The 16,538-nt window shown below is 43.7% G+C and overlaps 1 protein-coding gene across 1 annotated transcript; it reads left to right on the top strand.

The window, feature by feature from the left end:
* Positions 1-12,810: 12,810 nt before the first annotated feature.
* Positions 12,811-16,531, top strand: fam78bb (family with sequence similarity 78 member Bb). Its single transcript, XM_046300952.1, has 2 exons — positions 12,811-13,897; positions 14,838-16,531. The coding sequence occupies exons 1-2, from the start codon at positions 13,635-13,637 to the stop codon at positions 15,358-15,360; spliced, it is 786 nt and encodes a 261-aa protein (XP_046156908.1). The 5' UTR covers positions 12,811-13,634; the 3' UTR covers positions 15,361-16,531.
* The last annotated feature ends 7 nt before the right edge of the window (positions 16,532-16,538 follow it).

The following is a 16,538-nucleotide window of genomic DNA, read 5'->3' on the forward strand; positions in this document are numbered from 1 at the left end:
CTGGCAATTGGGGGAGAAGCTGAGAAATTGGGGGAGAAGGGCCTTGGTCAGGCCGATGGTCACACTGACAGAGCTCTAGAGTTCCTCTGTGGAGATGGGAGAACCTTCCAAAAGGACAACCATAACTGCAGCACTCCACCAATCAGGCCTTTATGGTAGAGTGGCCAGACGGAAGCCTCTCCTCAGTAAAAGGCACATAACAGCCCGTTTGGCACCAAAAGGACTCTCCGACCACGAGGAACAAGATTCTCTGGTCTGATGAAACCAAGATTGAACTCTTTGGCATGAAGCGTCACGTCTGGAGCAAACCTGGCACCATCCCTACGGTGAAGCATGGTGGTGGCAGCATCATGCTGTGGGTATGTTTTTCAGCGACAGGGACTAGGAGACTAGGCAGGATCGAGGCAAAGATGAACGGAGCAAAATACAGAGAGACCCTTGATCATAACCTGCTCCAGACCGCTCAGGACCTCAAAAAGGTTCACCTTCCAATAGGACAACAACCCTAAGCACACAGCCAAGAAAATGCAGCAGTTGCTAAGGGACAAATCTCTGAATGTCCTTGAGTGGCCCAGTCAGAGCCCAGACTTGGTCTGAATACTAATGGTCTGAATACTAATGTAAATGTGATAGTTCCGTTTTTGTATTTTATAAATTAGTTAAAAATTCTAAAAACATGTTTTTGCTTTGTCATTATGGGGTAGTGTGTAGGTTGATGAGGGGAAAAAACTATTGAATTAATTTTTGAATAATAATATAAAGTAACAAAATGTCGAAAAAGTCATTGGGTCTGAATACTTTCCGAAGGCACTGTGTATCTATTTATAATTCATTAAACCCAAGGCCCAATTGATTAAATGATTGCCAATCTAGCCTATTGTTGTCACCCTAGCCATCATCAGCAGCATTAGTTGTTCACCTCAAAGCATCCCTTGGCCCTGGCATTGCCTGGTGATGACAGACAGACAGTCCATCGGCAGACAAACAGCAGAGGGAGGAGCAGTGATAAGACACAGCCTTTATACACACAGACAAGATAGGGAGAGCTACACACACTTCCACAAGAAATCACAATGTCCCATCCCAGGCTACATATTCATGCTTGCGCAGATGCACACATGCACACATGCTCACCCCACATGAGCAGGGGTAGGCATGTTGTGTGCACGCAAAAACACACACACGGAGGGCCAAGCTCCAGTCCCAGTGTTCAACCTTTGTCTTTGTGAAACTTCATTAAAAGCAGGAAGGTCAGCAGCAAACCCGTTTGACAGGCAGGCAGGCTAGGTGATTACACCTTGTACAACCCACCTCCCTTGTTCACAAGTATTATCTGGAGACCTATTATAAACCGTAAAAATATATATTTTATGCTAAATATTTCCCATTTTGATATAAATGATACCTGTCCCCTCACAGGTTTATGGTCATTTTAACCCCTCATTAATTAACAGCCAGCCAGCAGACTACTCTCGATCGCTCTCTCCTTCACCTGTGGTTAAAACCATTCCGCTTGCGGTCAGTGTGCCCCTCCCCATCACATGTCTTTATCTTCCCTACATCCCTTGTCCCTTCCTTCCATTGTCCTGTAGAGCCCAAGCCCAGCTCAGACAGGTGGGATCAGCCCCCATTAGGTTCCACAAAACTTAGGCACACAAATGGCCATTCACCTGGTAGACTCCCAGCTAGCTTGCAACACCCCCCCCCCCACCCCCTCCCTCCTTAGTGCAGTGTCAGGAGTTCCGTTCCACCGGAGCATGTCATCCCAGTCTGAGACATCCATTTGGTCATATGGAATGGGGAGACGTCACTTCCTGAAGTGCAAGGTTCCAAAGTAGTGAAGGATTCAATCATAAGACTCCGAGTAACTCCAGCATTTCAGGAATTGTAGACTGCACTCATAAAGCTCATTTCTTTACTATCACTTCGTTCAAACAAAAATGTGCATGACAATGTATTAGATTAATGAGTTCTTGGGCTAATTTAAATGTAATTTAAATGTAGATGTATTACAACCAGATGCAGACACACTCCTTTTCTCATATGTTGGTCAGTAGCACCATCATACATTGAGATGGGGAATTTAAAAAAGGTAAGCATATGGCTGAGTCAGTAACACTGTACTGCTACAGGTCAGGATTTGAAAACTAGGCCCAATAGTAGATGTCAGCAGACAGGCTGTCGGAACATAGACAACAGATAGCAAAACACACAATTACTACCCTCTACTGGACTGTTGTAGCCGGTGCAGCGTGGTCCTTCAGAGGAGCGCTCCAGTGGCCACATAATTTAAAACCATTAACTTTGATTACAGAGTTGCCACTAGAGCAGAGATTCTGTATTAGCAGAATAAAAGCATACATACAAACATATTGTTGCTATTTGCTATGGACCTCTTTATAGATAAAACAAGAACCTAACTGTTACGCACGCCTCTATGAAGAGGGAACGCAACACCCTGCAACAACTCAACTCTCCGTGAAGTGAAAGAGGTATGGGACTGTAGGTGTGAGTAAGGATGACAAAGGCAGAGAGAGTGGTACCATTTATAAGGAATTTATTCCTTCACACGGTAATATGGGGAAAGGGGGATGGACAGAACCAAAGCAAAGAAGGTAAGATATCAAAGCCCCCTCTCCTATCTAACCTGCCTACCCACTACTTACCTAATTTAGCACCACCTGGTGCCCTAACCAAAATACAGGGGGTGGTCCGCCCAGGCCTTACCTAGTGTGCATAGACAGTGAATACTACGGGTATATATATGCCCGCGGGCCTCTTGCCTTAGTACTCCCTAGGTGCCTTCCCCTTCCCCCCTGGGAACAAATGAAACAGAATAACACAAACCATTTCAATAATCAAAACACTGCGTCCTATTGACACACAACAGACATAACCAATCAGCTCCCTCACTCAACCAATACAGGACACACTAATCATCTCCCTCTGAGAACAACCAACACAGCAATGATCTTTCTGCAATCTATATATCTGCATTGACGGCCCAGCAATGATCTCTCTTCTGAACAGAACACTGTCTCTTACATAGCTTCAGAAGGAGTCTAATCGGATACAGCTGTAATTTGACGAGGGGGCGGGGTCAGCTCTAATCATCAATGGTTGGTCAGCTGCTTAGGGAGAATTCAGGAAGCCATCTCCTGAAACACTCAAATACAAACTACAACACAGAAACTGGGGAACGTAACACGCCCACCACAAAAAATGCAAACATACAGTTTGCAATAACAAAAAAACATATCGCATCTCCAGTTAGTAAACCCGTGATAGAGCGTAGGCAACCACATTCGCCGAGCATAAGGCGTAGGCAACCACATTCACCGCATAAGGCGACGGTTCTGATTGTACATTTGCTTCAAGAATACCAATGGATTATGGTCCGTGAAGACCATTACAGGGAAGGCACTGGAGCCCACATACTTAATAACTAAGGCAAGCAATAAAGCCAGCGTCTCTTGTTCAATGGTGGAGTACCTTGACTGACACGAGTTGAACTTACGGGAGAAGAAACTGACGGGCCGATCCACTCAGTCTTACTCTTCCTGTAAGAGAACTGCACCCATCCCCACTATACTAGCGTCTACCTCCAATTTAAAAGGTTTTTCAAAGTTGGGGGCGGCAAGCACTGGGGAACTACAAAGTAGCGCTTTACGGACTCAAAAGCATAGTTACAGTCCTGGGACCACTTAAATGGTATATTGGGACTAAGCAGAGATGAAAGGGGAGCTACTACCACCGATAAATTCTTACAGAATGTACAATAGTACCCTACCATCCCCAGGAATCTGCGCACCTGGTGGAGAGTTGTGGGAGCAGAAAAAGCATCAATTGCTTTCACTTTGCCAGATACTGGGCGCACTTGATCTCGTCCCACTTGCTTCCCTAAGCCACAGTAGCCTTCCAAAACTCCCACTTGGCCAAATTGAGGGTTAAAGAAGCATTCTCCAACCGCTGAAACACATTTTAAGGTGGCGAGATTATCAGATAAAGTAGACGAATGAATCACCACATCGTCAAGGTAAGCAGTACAATTTGGCACATCTGCAAACACAATGTTAACTAGGCGCTGAAAAGTAGCAGGTGCATTACACATTTCAAAGGGCATCACAGTGTATTGTACAAAGTTATCAGGCGTAACGAAAGCCGATATGTCAGAAGCACCTGCCAATAACCTTTTAACAAATCTAACTTACTAACTTAAGCAGCAGAGGCAATTTTATCAATGCAGTCATCTAAGCGAGATAGAGGAAAAGAATCAGACTTTGTAATGGTATTTACTCGACGATAGCCATACATAAGCGGGACGTCCCGTCTGGCTTAGGGACAAGAATACATGGGGAACTCCAGGAGCTGTTACTGGGTTTTGCCATGTCATTCTGTAACAAATAAGCTACCTCACTTTTCATTACCTCCCTTCTCTTAGCATTAACCCGGTAAGGATGCTGACGTATAGGAGCAGCGTTCCCCACATCCACGTCATGTTCCAAGATGGACGTGCGACTTGGAACGTCCTAAAACACATTGAGAAAACTGTTTATCAGTAGGATAAGATCCTGAGTTTGATCGTTATCCAAATATTCCATTTGAGATGGTAACTTCTTCAGCATCGCCGAATTACATAAGCGTTCACACTGCTGTAACGTATGGCGTAACTCCAACCCGTCCTCCTTATCCTCCTCTAGGTCCCAGCCAGGCTTCAGCACCACCACAGCCACACTGGAGACGGCGGGCTGGACCGGCTTACCTGAGGAACTGTTGGGAGAATCACGCACATAATGTTTTCAGCATGTTAACATGACACACACGGGAATAACGCCTTCGATCTGGGGTCTTTATCACATAATTGGTGTCACAGAGTTTCTTTTCCACCAGATATGATCCAGAAAAACATGCCGACAGAGATGAGCCAGGGATTGGCTGGTGCAAAAGAAAGGCCAACAGCCTTGTCATAATGCAACTTCATGCGTTTTTGAAACGAGGAGAGACTTTTGGGCTAACGCGCATGCGGCGTGCAGTCTCTCCCGCATTTTACTGACATAATCCAACACATTTTTAGGAGCGCTACTGGGTGTAGGAGATAAGATATGCTCCTCCAAAACGTTCAGTGGACCCCGTGGGGTGTTTCCAAACACAAGGTCAGCAGGGTTGAACCCTAAGGACTCTTGTATCGTTTCCAATCTATATCTCTGCAATGACGTCCCAGCAATGATCTCTCCTCTGAACAGAACACTGGCTTTTATATAGCTTCAGAAGGAGTCTAATCGGATACAGCTGTAATTTGACGATGGGGCGGGGTCAGCGCCAATCATCAATGGGGCTGACCAATCAGCTGCTTGGGGAGAATTCAGGAAGCCATCTCCTGAAACACACTCAAATACAAACTACAACACAGAAACTGTGGAACGTAACACAAACTCTATTTTGGTGCAGCAGGCAGCATTGCAAAACTTGGAGACTTCATTCAAAACAAGTCACCATGGAGTCTGCCCCACACACCAATGGCCACAGTTTTACAACAATCCTCATATTTAAACCCCTTTGCATAACGCACTCGTTCAAAAACAAATGATTGGCTTGGTGGTATGACTTCAATGGACCCAACTTGATGTTAACATTCTCTTGACTTCAGCAAATACCTGGAGGAGACAGTATACAATTAATTAGGGGATATGAATGAATTTCCATTCAATTAACAACACCACAATCACACAACTCTGTACATGGATAGAATGAGAGGAGTGTTGCACATGTCTGCCACACGTGTTTGGACAGCTGGGTTGGCCTGCTGAGTTGCCCCAGTCTAATTTTTGGAAAGCTGCTAATATTGAAACAGCAATCCAGATGTGGTCATATGAAGACAGTGAAACAGATATGTGACTCTCTGTGTGACTGAACAGCCTGGGAACTTACACTATATGACCAAAAGTACGAACAAATCTGGGTTTGGCGGGTTTGGCGGATGCCAGGAGAATGCTACCTGCCCCAATGCATAGTGCCAACTGTAAAGTCTGGTGGATGAGGAATAATGGTCTGGGGCTGTTTTTCAGTGAAGAGAAATCTTAATGCTACTGCATACAATGATATTCTAGATTCTGTGCTTCCAACTTTGTGGCAACAGTTTGTGAAAGGCCCTTTCCTGTTTCAGCATGACAATGCCCCTGTGCACAAAGCAAGGTCCATACAGAAATGGTTTGCATAGATTGATGTGGAAGAACTTGACTGGCATGCACAGAAGCCTGACCTTAACCCCATGGAACACCTTTGGGATGATGGGATGTTATTTGATTAATTAACTCAGGAACCACAATATACTATTTTATCCCTCATTGACTTTATTTTGGCAGTTACCTGTACATGACACACACAAACTGGCACATCCATAACACAGAACATCTCAGTACAACAAGAATACATGTCTGGTGGTTTGGGATAGATGGGGCCTTATTGCTTCTGTAGACTGTCTCTGTTGTCATCTGAGCATCTACTGCTTTTCCCTCTCTCCAGACACCTGTCAATACACACTTGCACATACAAAATGTAACTGACCACCTTCTCTTGGATCAGGTCATTTCCTCACATGGACAGTTTCATTTGGAAGAAAAGTATCCAAGAGCACCCTGCTCTCTCCCTGCTATTCACGGCGCTGTAGTTAGTTGCCTCCCATCTGATTACTGCAGTCAAAGAAGAGAACATATCGGACGTCAGCAGTCCCATACATGACATGGGTCCAGCCCTGGAGGTTGTCTTGGTTACGCGGAAAGCCATCAATTAGGCTGCTGAATTATGGCTGGTTCAACGACATCGTCTCCTCCATCGCCTGGGAGAGGATGGGGACAGAGGACTTGGAAGGGTACAAACAGCAGGAAAATAATATTGCAGAAACTGGAAATGTGAATTTTTATCTGGATTATAATTCATGGACATTTTGTAGGGGTTCATATATTTTTCGTAAGGGAAAATCATGTCTGAAATTTCAAAGTGTAAATAACACATTTCAGTAGCCTTTTTAAACCTCAAATACACTACAAGTTTGAAATGTTCTGCAATGTTGGAAAGTTATCCTGCAACAGGGTGATAGAATTAAGATCCCACATTTGTAGCAATTTAAAAAAATGTTAAAAAATAATAATGTAGGGTTGCATTTTACATCATCATGATGATGTGGCTGTTGACACTTTGCTTCTTGACAGTCCAATATCTTAAAAACATGACTGCTGACATGCAAAACATTTTGGGACTGTATCAACAGTGGATTAATTGGAAATAATACAAAAATGGAGTTCCTCTTTAAGTGCAAACAAATGAATAGCAAACATCACATGAGGAGGTACACTGTTAAAATAAAGTGCTTTTGTAACACCAAAACTAATGGCAACTGAGCTGTCACCAATGCAAAGGAGACAAAACCTTCATGTTTCTGGAGTATTGAAACACATCACCCTGAGATGAAACATGGCACATGGTGTTGCAACACCACTTAATCAGGTGTTGTGCAACACATTGCCAGGGACTGGGAGCACTACCGGAATAGGTTCAAAACACTATTTTAGTGTTTCAAGTTCTGTTTAGTGACGAATTAGATACCTTCTCTTTTGGTGTTGTTTCCTCTCTCTACAGCTTCAAAATAGTATTATAGTGTTTAATACCCTGTCTAGTGCAGAATTAGATACCTTCTCTTTTGGTGTTGTTTCCTCTCTCTAAAGCTTTATGGTGTTTAATACCCTGTCTAGTGCAGAATTAGATACCTTCTCTTTTGGTGTTGTTTCCTCTCTCTAAAGCTTTATGGTGTTTAATACCCTGTCTAGTGCAGAATTAGATACCTTCTCTTTTGGTGTTTTTCCTCTCTCTAAAGTTCTAAATAGTTGTTTTAATACCTCTAGTGCAGAATCTCTAAAGCTTCTAAATAGTATTATGGTGTTTAATACCCTGTCTAGTGCAGAATTAGATACCTTCTCTTTTGGTGTTGTTTCCTCTCTCTAAAGCTTCTAAATAGTATTATGGTGTTTAATACCCTGTCTAGTGCAGAATTAGATAGCTTATTCTGGAGTATTTTCATTGATTTAGGTATCTGATCATTTGTCAGTTTAACCCATTTTGTCAGGCATCGTTGAGCACAGTGCTCCTTCCACCAGCAGGATACTGTATTTGCCTCTACCATTAAAAGTTGGAAATTTGGGAATGGGTCGTCTCATCATTGAACGCCATTTTGCCTCACGGTTTTGATATCCGTTCATCATGATACATTATACCTCATGGCACAACAATCTGCTTATTACTAATATAGATGCATACTTTCCTATCTTCAAACATGCATACAACAAAGTGTGAAAAACTATTTAAAAAATGTATTACCCAGAATCATAATAACAGAGCCACATGGTAAGATAGGAAGTGCAAGGAAGTTAAGCCATTTTGCCACAACTTTGGAAGTATGTTTGGGGTATTTGTCCATTTGGAAGACCGATTTGCGACCAAACTTTAATGTCTTGAGATGTTGCTTCAATATATCCACATAATTTTCCTGACTCATGATGCCATCTATTTTGTGAAGTGCACCAGTCCCTCCTGCAGCAAGGCACCCCCACAACATGATGCTGCCACCCCCGTGCTTCACGGTTGGGATGGTGTTCTTCGGCTTGCAAGCCTCCCCCTTTTACCTCCAAACATAACAATGGTCATTATGGCCAAACAGTTCTGTTTTAGTTTCAAGAGACCAGAGAATATTTCTCCAAAAAGTATGATCTTTGTCCCCATGTGCAGTTGCAAACCGTAGCCTGACTTTTTTTATGGTGGTTTTGGAGCAGTGGATTCTTCCTTGCTGAGTGACCTTTCAGGTTATGTCGATATAGGACTCGTTTTACTGTGGATATAGATACTTTTGTACCTGTTTCCTCCAGCATCTTCACAAGGTCCTTTGCTCTGGGATTGATTTGCACTTTTCGCACCAATGTACGTTCATCTCTAGGAAACAGAATGTGTCTCCTTCCTGAGCGGTATGATGGCTGCGTGGCCCCATGGTGTTTATACTTGCGTACTATTGTTTGTACAGATGAACGTGGTACCTTCAGGCGTTTGGAAATTGCTCCCAAGGATGAACCAGACTTGTGGAGGTCTACCTTTTTTTCTGAGGACTTGGCTGATTTCTTTTGATTTTCCCATGACGTCAAGCAAGGAAGTACTGAGTTTGAAGGTAGGCCTTGAAATACATCCACAGGTACACTCCAATTGACTAAAATAATGTCAATTAGCTTTTCAGAAGCTTCTAAAGCCATGACATAATTTTATGGAATTTTCCAAGCTGTGTAAAGGCACAGTCAACTTAGTGTATGTAAACTTCTGACCCACTGAAATTGTGATACAGTGAAATAATCTGTCTGTAAATAATTGTTGGGAAAATTACGTGTCATGCACGAAGTAGATGTCCTAACCGACTTGCCAAAACTCTAGTTTATTAACAAGAAATTAGTGAAGTGGTTGAAAAAATGAGTTTTAATGACTCCAACCTAAGTGTATGTAAACTTCTGACTTCAACTGTATATGGTCAGCTGCAGCAAAGAAAGAGATAAAAAAAAGCTCTAAATGACTCAAAACAGGGCTGCCAGATTTGCTCTTCATTGCTCTAACCAGATGAATATTATCCAAATGCATCAGAATCTCTCATGGCTTCACGTTGAAAACAAATTACTATCAGTCTTCTGATTTTCTTTAGAAATGTTATATATATTTTCTTAAACACAGTATTTTTCATGGCCAGTTAGTACATACTAGCAACACGCATAACCACCAAACCAGAAAGGCAAATTCAGGGCAGCTAAGACAACCCAACTAAGACAAATTGCCTTAAATCTACAGTTTGATATAGAGCCATAGCTGAATGGAACTCTTTACCAATCCATATTTCTCAGGCAAAAAGTAAATCCACCTTCAAGAAAAAAATAAAAGAACATTTAATGCAATAGACCATATGACTGGACAGGAAATAGAAAGCATCAACTGAATGTTAAATGTGTTTCCTGTCAGGTACTTTAAATGTAATGTCTTGTTAATTGGTGTTGGACCCCAGGGAGATTAGCTAGCGTTACGGCGTTAGCTAATGGGGGTCCTAATAAAAGTAACCCTAACCCTTTTAGCTATCCCTAACCCTAACTCCTAGCCTATCTAACATTAGCCATCTAACCATCTAGCTAGAATTGATTACATATAAGTTATGCAAATTCGAAACATGTAATACTTATTGTAATTTGTTACATGTCATAGGAAATGGGTGACGTACATACCATACCATCACTGGCAATTTTAGCATGTAAATCTTGGTTGGCACAACACTAAACAATACATTAATTGCACTATAACGGTGACAAGTGGTGCCCACAAACTGTTAAGGCCTACATAAAGCTGTCCCAACAGCAGAGTCCCAACAGCAGTGCCAACACCTTACCACTGCTACACCTGGCTTTCAGCTAAGCCTTGTCTGGCAGCGAAATAATTAATTCAGCCTCGTTCACTGCCTTTAAAAAAAAGATAAGTGATATGGCTGACTTGCTTAAACAAATGTGGTTTCTACTGACAATTGAAATGTACAAACTATGGCATAAGGGAACAATGAGCGGATAAGAGGCGTTCTGTAATTTCGATTAAGACATTAACGAGTGACGAAGGACGTAGTCAATTTAACTATGTGTTCAGCACTTTTGAAATGTACAGCGACAGAATGCTGCACATCGGCTGCTCTTACAGTATTTTCCCTGTACACCAAGTCAGAACCATAGGATAAATAAAGGGTGCATTTAAACAGACAATGAAACCTCTTACAATATTAGATGATGACATTTCTCTAAAACAGGTTATAGGCTACATGTGCAGCACCACCGAGTCAGAACAGTAACGTTAGGTGAAATTAAGAGGTAAAAATAGACCAGATTATTAGGGTGAGGCACATGGGCTACTAACAGCTTACTACACAACATACACTTAGTATTACTTTCTTAGCTACAGTATACATATCTCCATGACATATTACATCATTTATGCAGCAGCATACAAGACATTTTTGGACTCACCTTAGCTTGTGTTGTGCTCACTTAAACATGAAGGTGGTGCGGCGGTTTTGTAATTCAAACGTTGTCATCAAATCAAATTCTGGTATTTTCTGGATTTATGGTGGGAACTCTGGAAAAAAACACAGCCATTCCATTGAATAGCAGGCTACTGGTTGTTTTGCACTGCTTGCAGTTAGCCACTGATTCCTTCCAAACGACTTATTGTTGAATATGCGATTTCCAACTTTGTTGCGCAATCTTTATGTCCAATGGCCGATGAGCACCGATACATTTTATCTATAATTTATCTTCATTATTTCTCTTCATATGACAAGGATTAAAAGGATTTGCCAGTAAATTGTCAACTTGATTCATAATGAACGCTGCTAGCTGAGACTTTGAAAGTAAGATGTTGACATGATCAGTCCAACCAAAGCTACTGTACATATAACATGATTTGATGTAATTTTATCTGTGGCCAATGACCTTGAGCCTTTTTGGAAGGGCACTTGTAATATAACTCTAAGGCAGGACCCAAAGGGCTGAAATTTTGGATGTCTACCCTTACTAAGGACATACACTTTGCGATGATGTAGTGTCCCCATGAGTGACAGAACACTGAGCCAATCACAGCGCAATCCTCCTATATATTTTTTTGCTGGCTCCCCCACCACCACAGAAAGCACTGAGCCAGGCTGAAACGCCTGCATTTTGGAGCTGCCTTACTCAAGAAATCAAAAAAGAGACCATGTGTGTCTGCGGCATTTTTAACTCAATTATATATATATTTTTTTTTGACATTGTTTGCAAACTGATGTGACACGTATTAATGCCAAAATAACATGCAAAACAGGCAAGCCTTTTAGACTGATAGCCTCTAATTTCAAATGTTCACATACTTCCACAATTTTGGCACACTGGGTTCATTTCCCTGCGCCCAGTCCTTCAAGTAGAAACACAACATGTAGGATCATCAGGAACACGCAAACATTATTTTGTTAAAAGTAGCCTACTCGGAGGCAGGAGTGATCTTTAACCAACTCCAAGGCAAATGGATCACTGAAAGATGACAGCAGAGTTCCAGTGTGTCATTAAGGGGAGGTGCTTTGCTACTTCTGTCTACTGTACACATCAGATTCACTCGCAGAGCCGATCGCATATGTGATACGAAGTGGCATAAATGAAATGTAGAACCTCCTATTTGTCCTTATTAGCTGAAAATGGACAGTATTGTCTGCTCATAATGCCACGCTTAGCTTTGTTGATTTATTAGCTAAGGAAAAAACTCGACAGTGGTTCATCATCATGTCAAACAAAGATTAGTCTAGTGACGAAGGCTATAAATTATTTTAGGAAAAGTACTATTTATTTATAACAATATCAAGCTTTCCTCGTATTTATTTTGATTTGCCCTAAAATCATATGAAACAATTATGTCCGGACCTTATCAATTGTGCTGCCTTCAAAGAATGGAGCTAGATTTGACAATAGCTTGCCATTGCATGATTGTGAATATGCAGCTCATAAAAAATTCAATCATCAATTGGTCTATTCTTATCACCAGGCAGACACTTGACGAATGTGAGTAGCCTAGCAGTCATAGGCTATAGCCATTCAAGACATGGAGGAAATGCACAGACTGTTACGGCCAAATAAAGGACTCCCGGCACTCCCACGCGCTCCCTCTCCCTCTGCTTGTTCATTGGTTCACTCAGCATCATCAGCAGCAAGGAAGCTGAACAGCGCCAGACGATGCATCGCCTTGGGAGAGAAGAGGAGACAAGACAGCATCCTTAATGTGTCCATACGGGGATTTTATCAGCCATGTAGCAATAATTCGATACACTGATTGTCGGATTGGATAGAACTGTTGTCTATGATTTCTAGGTTCTTGAACACTTGTTTTTCACCCGCTGATTTATCAAAGCGCGAGTCTGTTGTTCAGCCAATTATGTAGAGGAAGCGTTGAATAAAAAAACGGGGATCTCACTGCATTGACTGTGTTTTATCCTTCATTTTACACTCATGGTGAGGAATGCCTGGTGGTCTAGATTGTCATCGCTCGGATCAAGCGCGCCTCGTGAGCCGCCAGCGCCGCATCATCATGCATCACGACAACCACCCGACTGGGCCATTGACACGTCGCCTCTGAGTGTGCCGCTCTCCCCCGGCTTGTGACATGACAGCCCGGGGACGAAAGAAGAGCATCAACCGGCACAGACCTGCAAGAGGACGTATGGATTTGAATCATTTTGAGGGGCTGGAGCCCACGGAAGCCCGGACTGGAAGAGAGGGCAGTGCCACGCAGACACCGATAGGCTACACTTGCGATGCGAGGCGTAGAGAGGATCCAATACCACCAACTGATGTTATTTAATTAATCTGCTCCCATATCCTAAGATCTGACCACCTATCTGTTTTATCTTTGTGCATAAATGTAAATGGTACTGATTGCCTTTTTGGATGCATACAATGCATTGACTAATGTGACATATTAAGCATATTGTTTGTAGGTCGATAGGACGTGACAGTGTTATCATCCTGTCTGGTCCAACTGACTAGAACCCTAATCTCATCATGGGCTGCATTCAGAGCATCACCTGTAAATCGCGCATCAAACGCGAAAACATAGTGGTCTATGACGTTTCCGCCACTATCGATCACTCCCCGACAATTATTGAGGAGAACTCTCCTATAGTGTTGCGCTACAAGACGGCCTATTTCAAGGCCTCTGCACGGATAGTGATGCCCCCTATTCCCCGTAATGAGACTTGGGTGGTGGGTTGGATCCAGGCATGCACACAGATGGAATTCTACAACACCTACAATGACATTGGCATGTGAGTTGAGTTCTCCTCCAGGCTGCTGATTGAAGCTCCCCAGCTGCTCCCACCTCCCTCTGCTGCTCCGTCCCAAACTGTCACTTCTCTGGTGCTGTAGGAAGTGTGTGTGTTTTGTGTGCCATCAAAATTGACATGAATGCAATGCAACACTTGATATGTGGATATGTGTGAGTGTATGTGTAGCATTTGTGCAAACAGAAGGTTAACCATGCACTCAACCTCCTTCATTCAAACCCCCACCAATTGATTCTGTTCCAATTGATTCTGTTGCTGTGACTTCACCATCAAAATAGAGATGACAGAGGAGCTACACAACTGCTCCTAGACATACATTGTGTTCACAGAAATGAGGGAGAGAGAGAGAGATGCACTGACACACTCCCACGCTCCCTTCTCTCCAGGAGACAGAATCACACACCCACTGACGAGTAACACATACAGCCTCCTCCAGCACTGCCTGGGGGTGTTTTTCTCTGGAGGAGGCATATGTGAGGAGGTGTTTAATCCTGACTGGGGATGGGGGGGGGTCTAGGGGTGCAGCAAAAAAACATAACAAATGGAGCTGATCTGAAGGGGAGAACGTGGCATCAGATCACACCAGCCGACACCCTCTCATTGGCCGGAAAACACAAGATATTATTCCACTGACTCACTGAACCATCTATCTATCATACATAGTCTACAGTATGGAGCCCTGAGGTGAAATACATTTATCAAACATCTTCTATGTATTTGTATGTCTTACTCTGTTCTTTTTGGGAATGTCTAACACAGAGGCTCCCAAATGTAATGTGCTGCGTGAGACAGCTAAAGCCCTTTGAATCTCCTTGTGAACCTACAGTTCAACACAGTGCTAATCCATGACCCACTAAGAACAGGTTCCAACCCATCATCTATTCAACTGTAGTTTGACCTCTGACTTGTCGTCCTCCTGCAGGTCTAGCTGGGAGCTACCAGAGCTGCGTGAAGGTCTTGTGAGGGCCATCAGTGACTCAGACGGGGTGAGCTACCCCTGGTACGGCAACACCACCGAGACGGTCACCCTGGCGGGGCCCACCTCCGAGCCCTTGCGCTTCACCGTCAGCATGAACGATAACTTCTACCCCAGTGTGACCTGGGCCGTGCCCATCAGCGACAGCAACCTGCCTCTGCTCACCCGCATCAAGAGGGACCAGAGCTTCACCACCTGGCTGGTGGCCCTCAACACGGCCACGCGGGAGAAGATCCTGCTGCAGACAGTCAAGTGGCGCATGAGGGTGGACATCCTGGTGGACCCCTCCATGCCCCTGGGCTCCAGAGCCACCCTGATGGGCCGGACGCACCAGGACCAGCCCCGCGTCCTAACCCACATGGAGCCCATCCCCCCCAACGCCCTGGGGAGGCCCAACGCCAACGACGCCCAGGTGCTGATGTGGAGGCCCAGGAAGGGCCCACCCCTAGTGGTCATCCCTCCTAAGTAGCAGAGAGAGGGAAGGGAGGTGTAACTAGGGCCCAGACATCCTGCCATTATGAGATCAATATGGACAGAGACTTGGGGGACAGCCGCCTTAAATCCCCATCACTGCCTTTGAGTAGAGAGAGAGGACTGCTGCCTGGACCAAAGCCTAAATACAGACCAGACCCACAGAGGGACCTCTGCCTTAATAACATCCTCTGTCCTGGAGAAGCAGAGAGGACTAGTCCTTTGTGAGTGTTCCAGGCCCAGCAGGGCTCAGAGTAGGCTACACTCTAGGGGAGCAGCCTGTAGCCTACTGCACACCATGCTGCCTCACCGAGATGAGAGCAGCCATCTTTAATTACAGACTGTTCTGGCTCTATGACAGTGATGTAGAGGGTTGTGTCTCAAATGGAACCCCATTACCCTTTGGCTCTGGTTAAAGGTAATGCACTATGTGGAGAATAGGTGGCCATTTGAGACTAACCCGAGGTGTGAGAGGCCCAGCAGTACATGTATGTGGCTTTATGGGTATAATACAGGTGAGATTGGGGAGTATAATGTATTTTATATGTAAGAACAAAGATTGTAGTACATTTAAATGCAGCCTTCATGCTCAGTACAGTTACAGACAAGGATGAATGTGTTACTGGTAGAAGGGGAAGACAGGCTCTCTATAGCCACCTACAGAATGGCCAATGAGAACAGCACTGTGGGCCAGGTCAGGTATGATGTACAGAGGAGACAGAGTCTGAAAATGTAACAAAATGAACTCCCCATGCTGCTCATTACTGAGGTGCAAACCATACTAGCCTTTACACTGATACACACATCCCCTCTGCGACTACACACTCATGCACACACACACCCTCTTTGACTACACCCAAGCCATAATTCTATGAGGGACAGGTGGGTTGAATAGGATATTACAAATCAACTGTTTATATTGAAGGTCATATCACATACTGTGTATGGTGACAAACGTCCATTGAGAGCCAGTCATTCACAGTAACAGATGTGCCTGAGAACAGAATGACTCGGACTGGAGGATGTACAGAACTGTACATTCAATCACATGTACAGTGGGACAACGTAGACAGGTATTCCAAAGGGTTTCATTATGGATGGGTGGGAGATTTAGCATGCAAGCATTGTTTTTAATTCAATAAAATGAAGGTAAAACATGTTTGCGTGTTATAAGAA

This window comes from Oncorhynchus gorbuscha, linkage group LG15 (assembly GCF_021184085.1).
Source record: "Oncorhynchus gorbuscha isolate QuinsamMale2020 ecotype Even-year linkage group LG15, OgorEven_v1.0, whole genome shotgun sequence".
In the NCBI taxonomy this organism is placed as follows: Eukaryota; Metazoa; Chordata; class Actinopteri; order Salmoniformes; family Salmonidae; genus Oncorhynchus; species Oncorhynchus gorbuscha.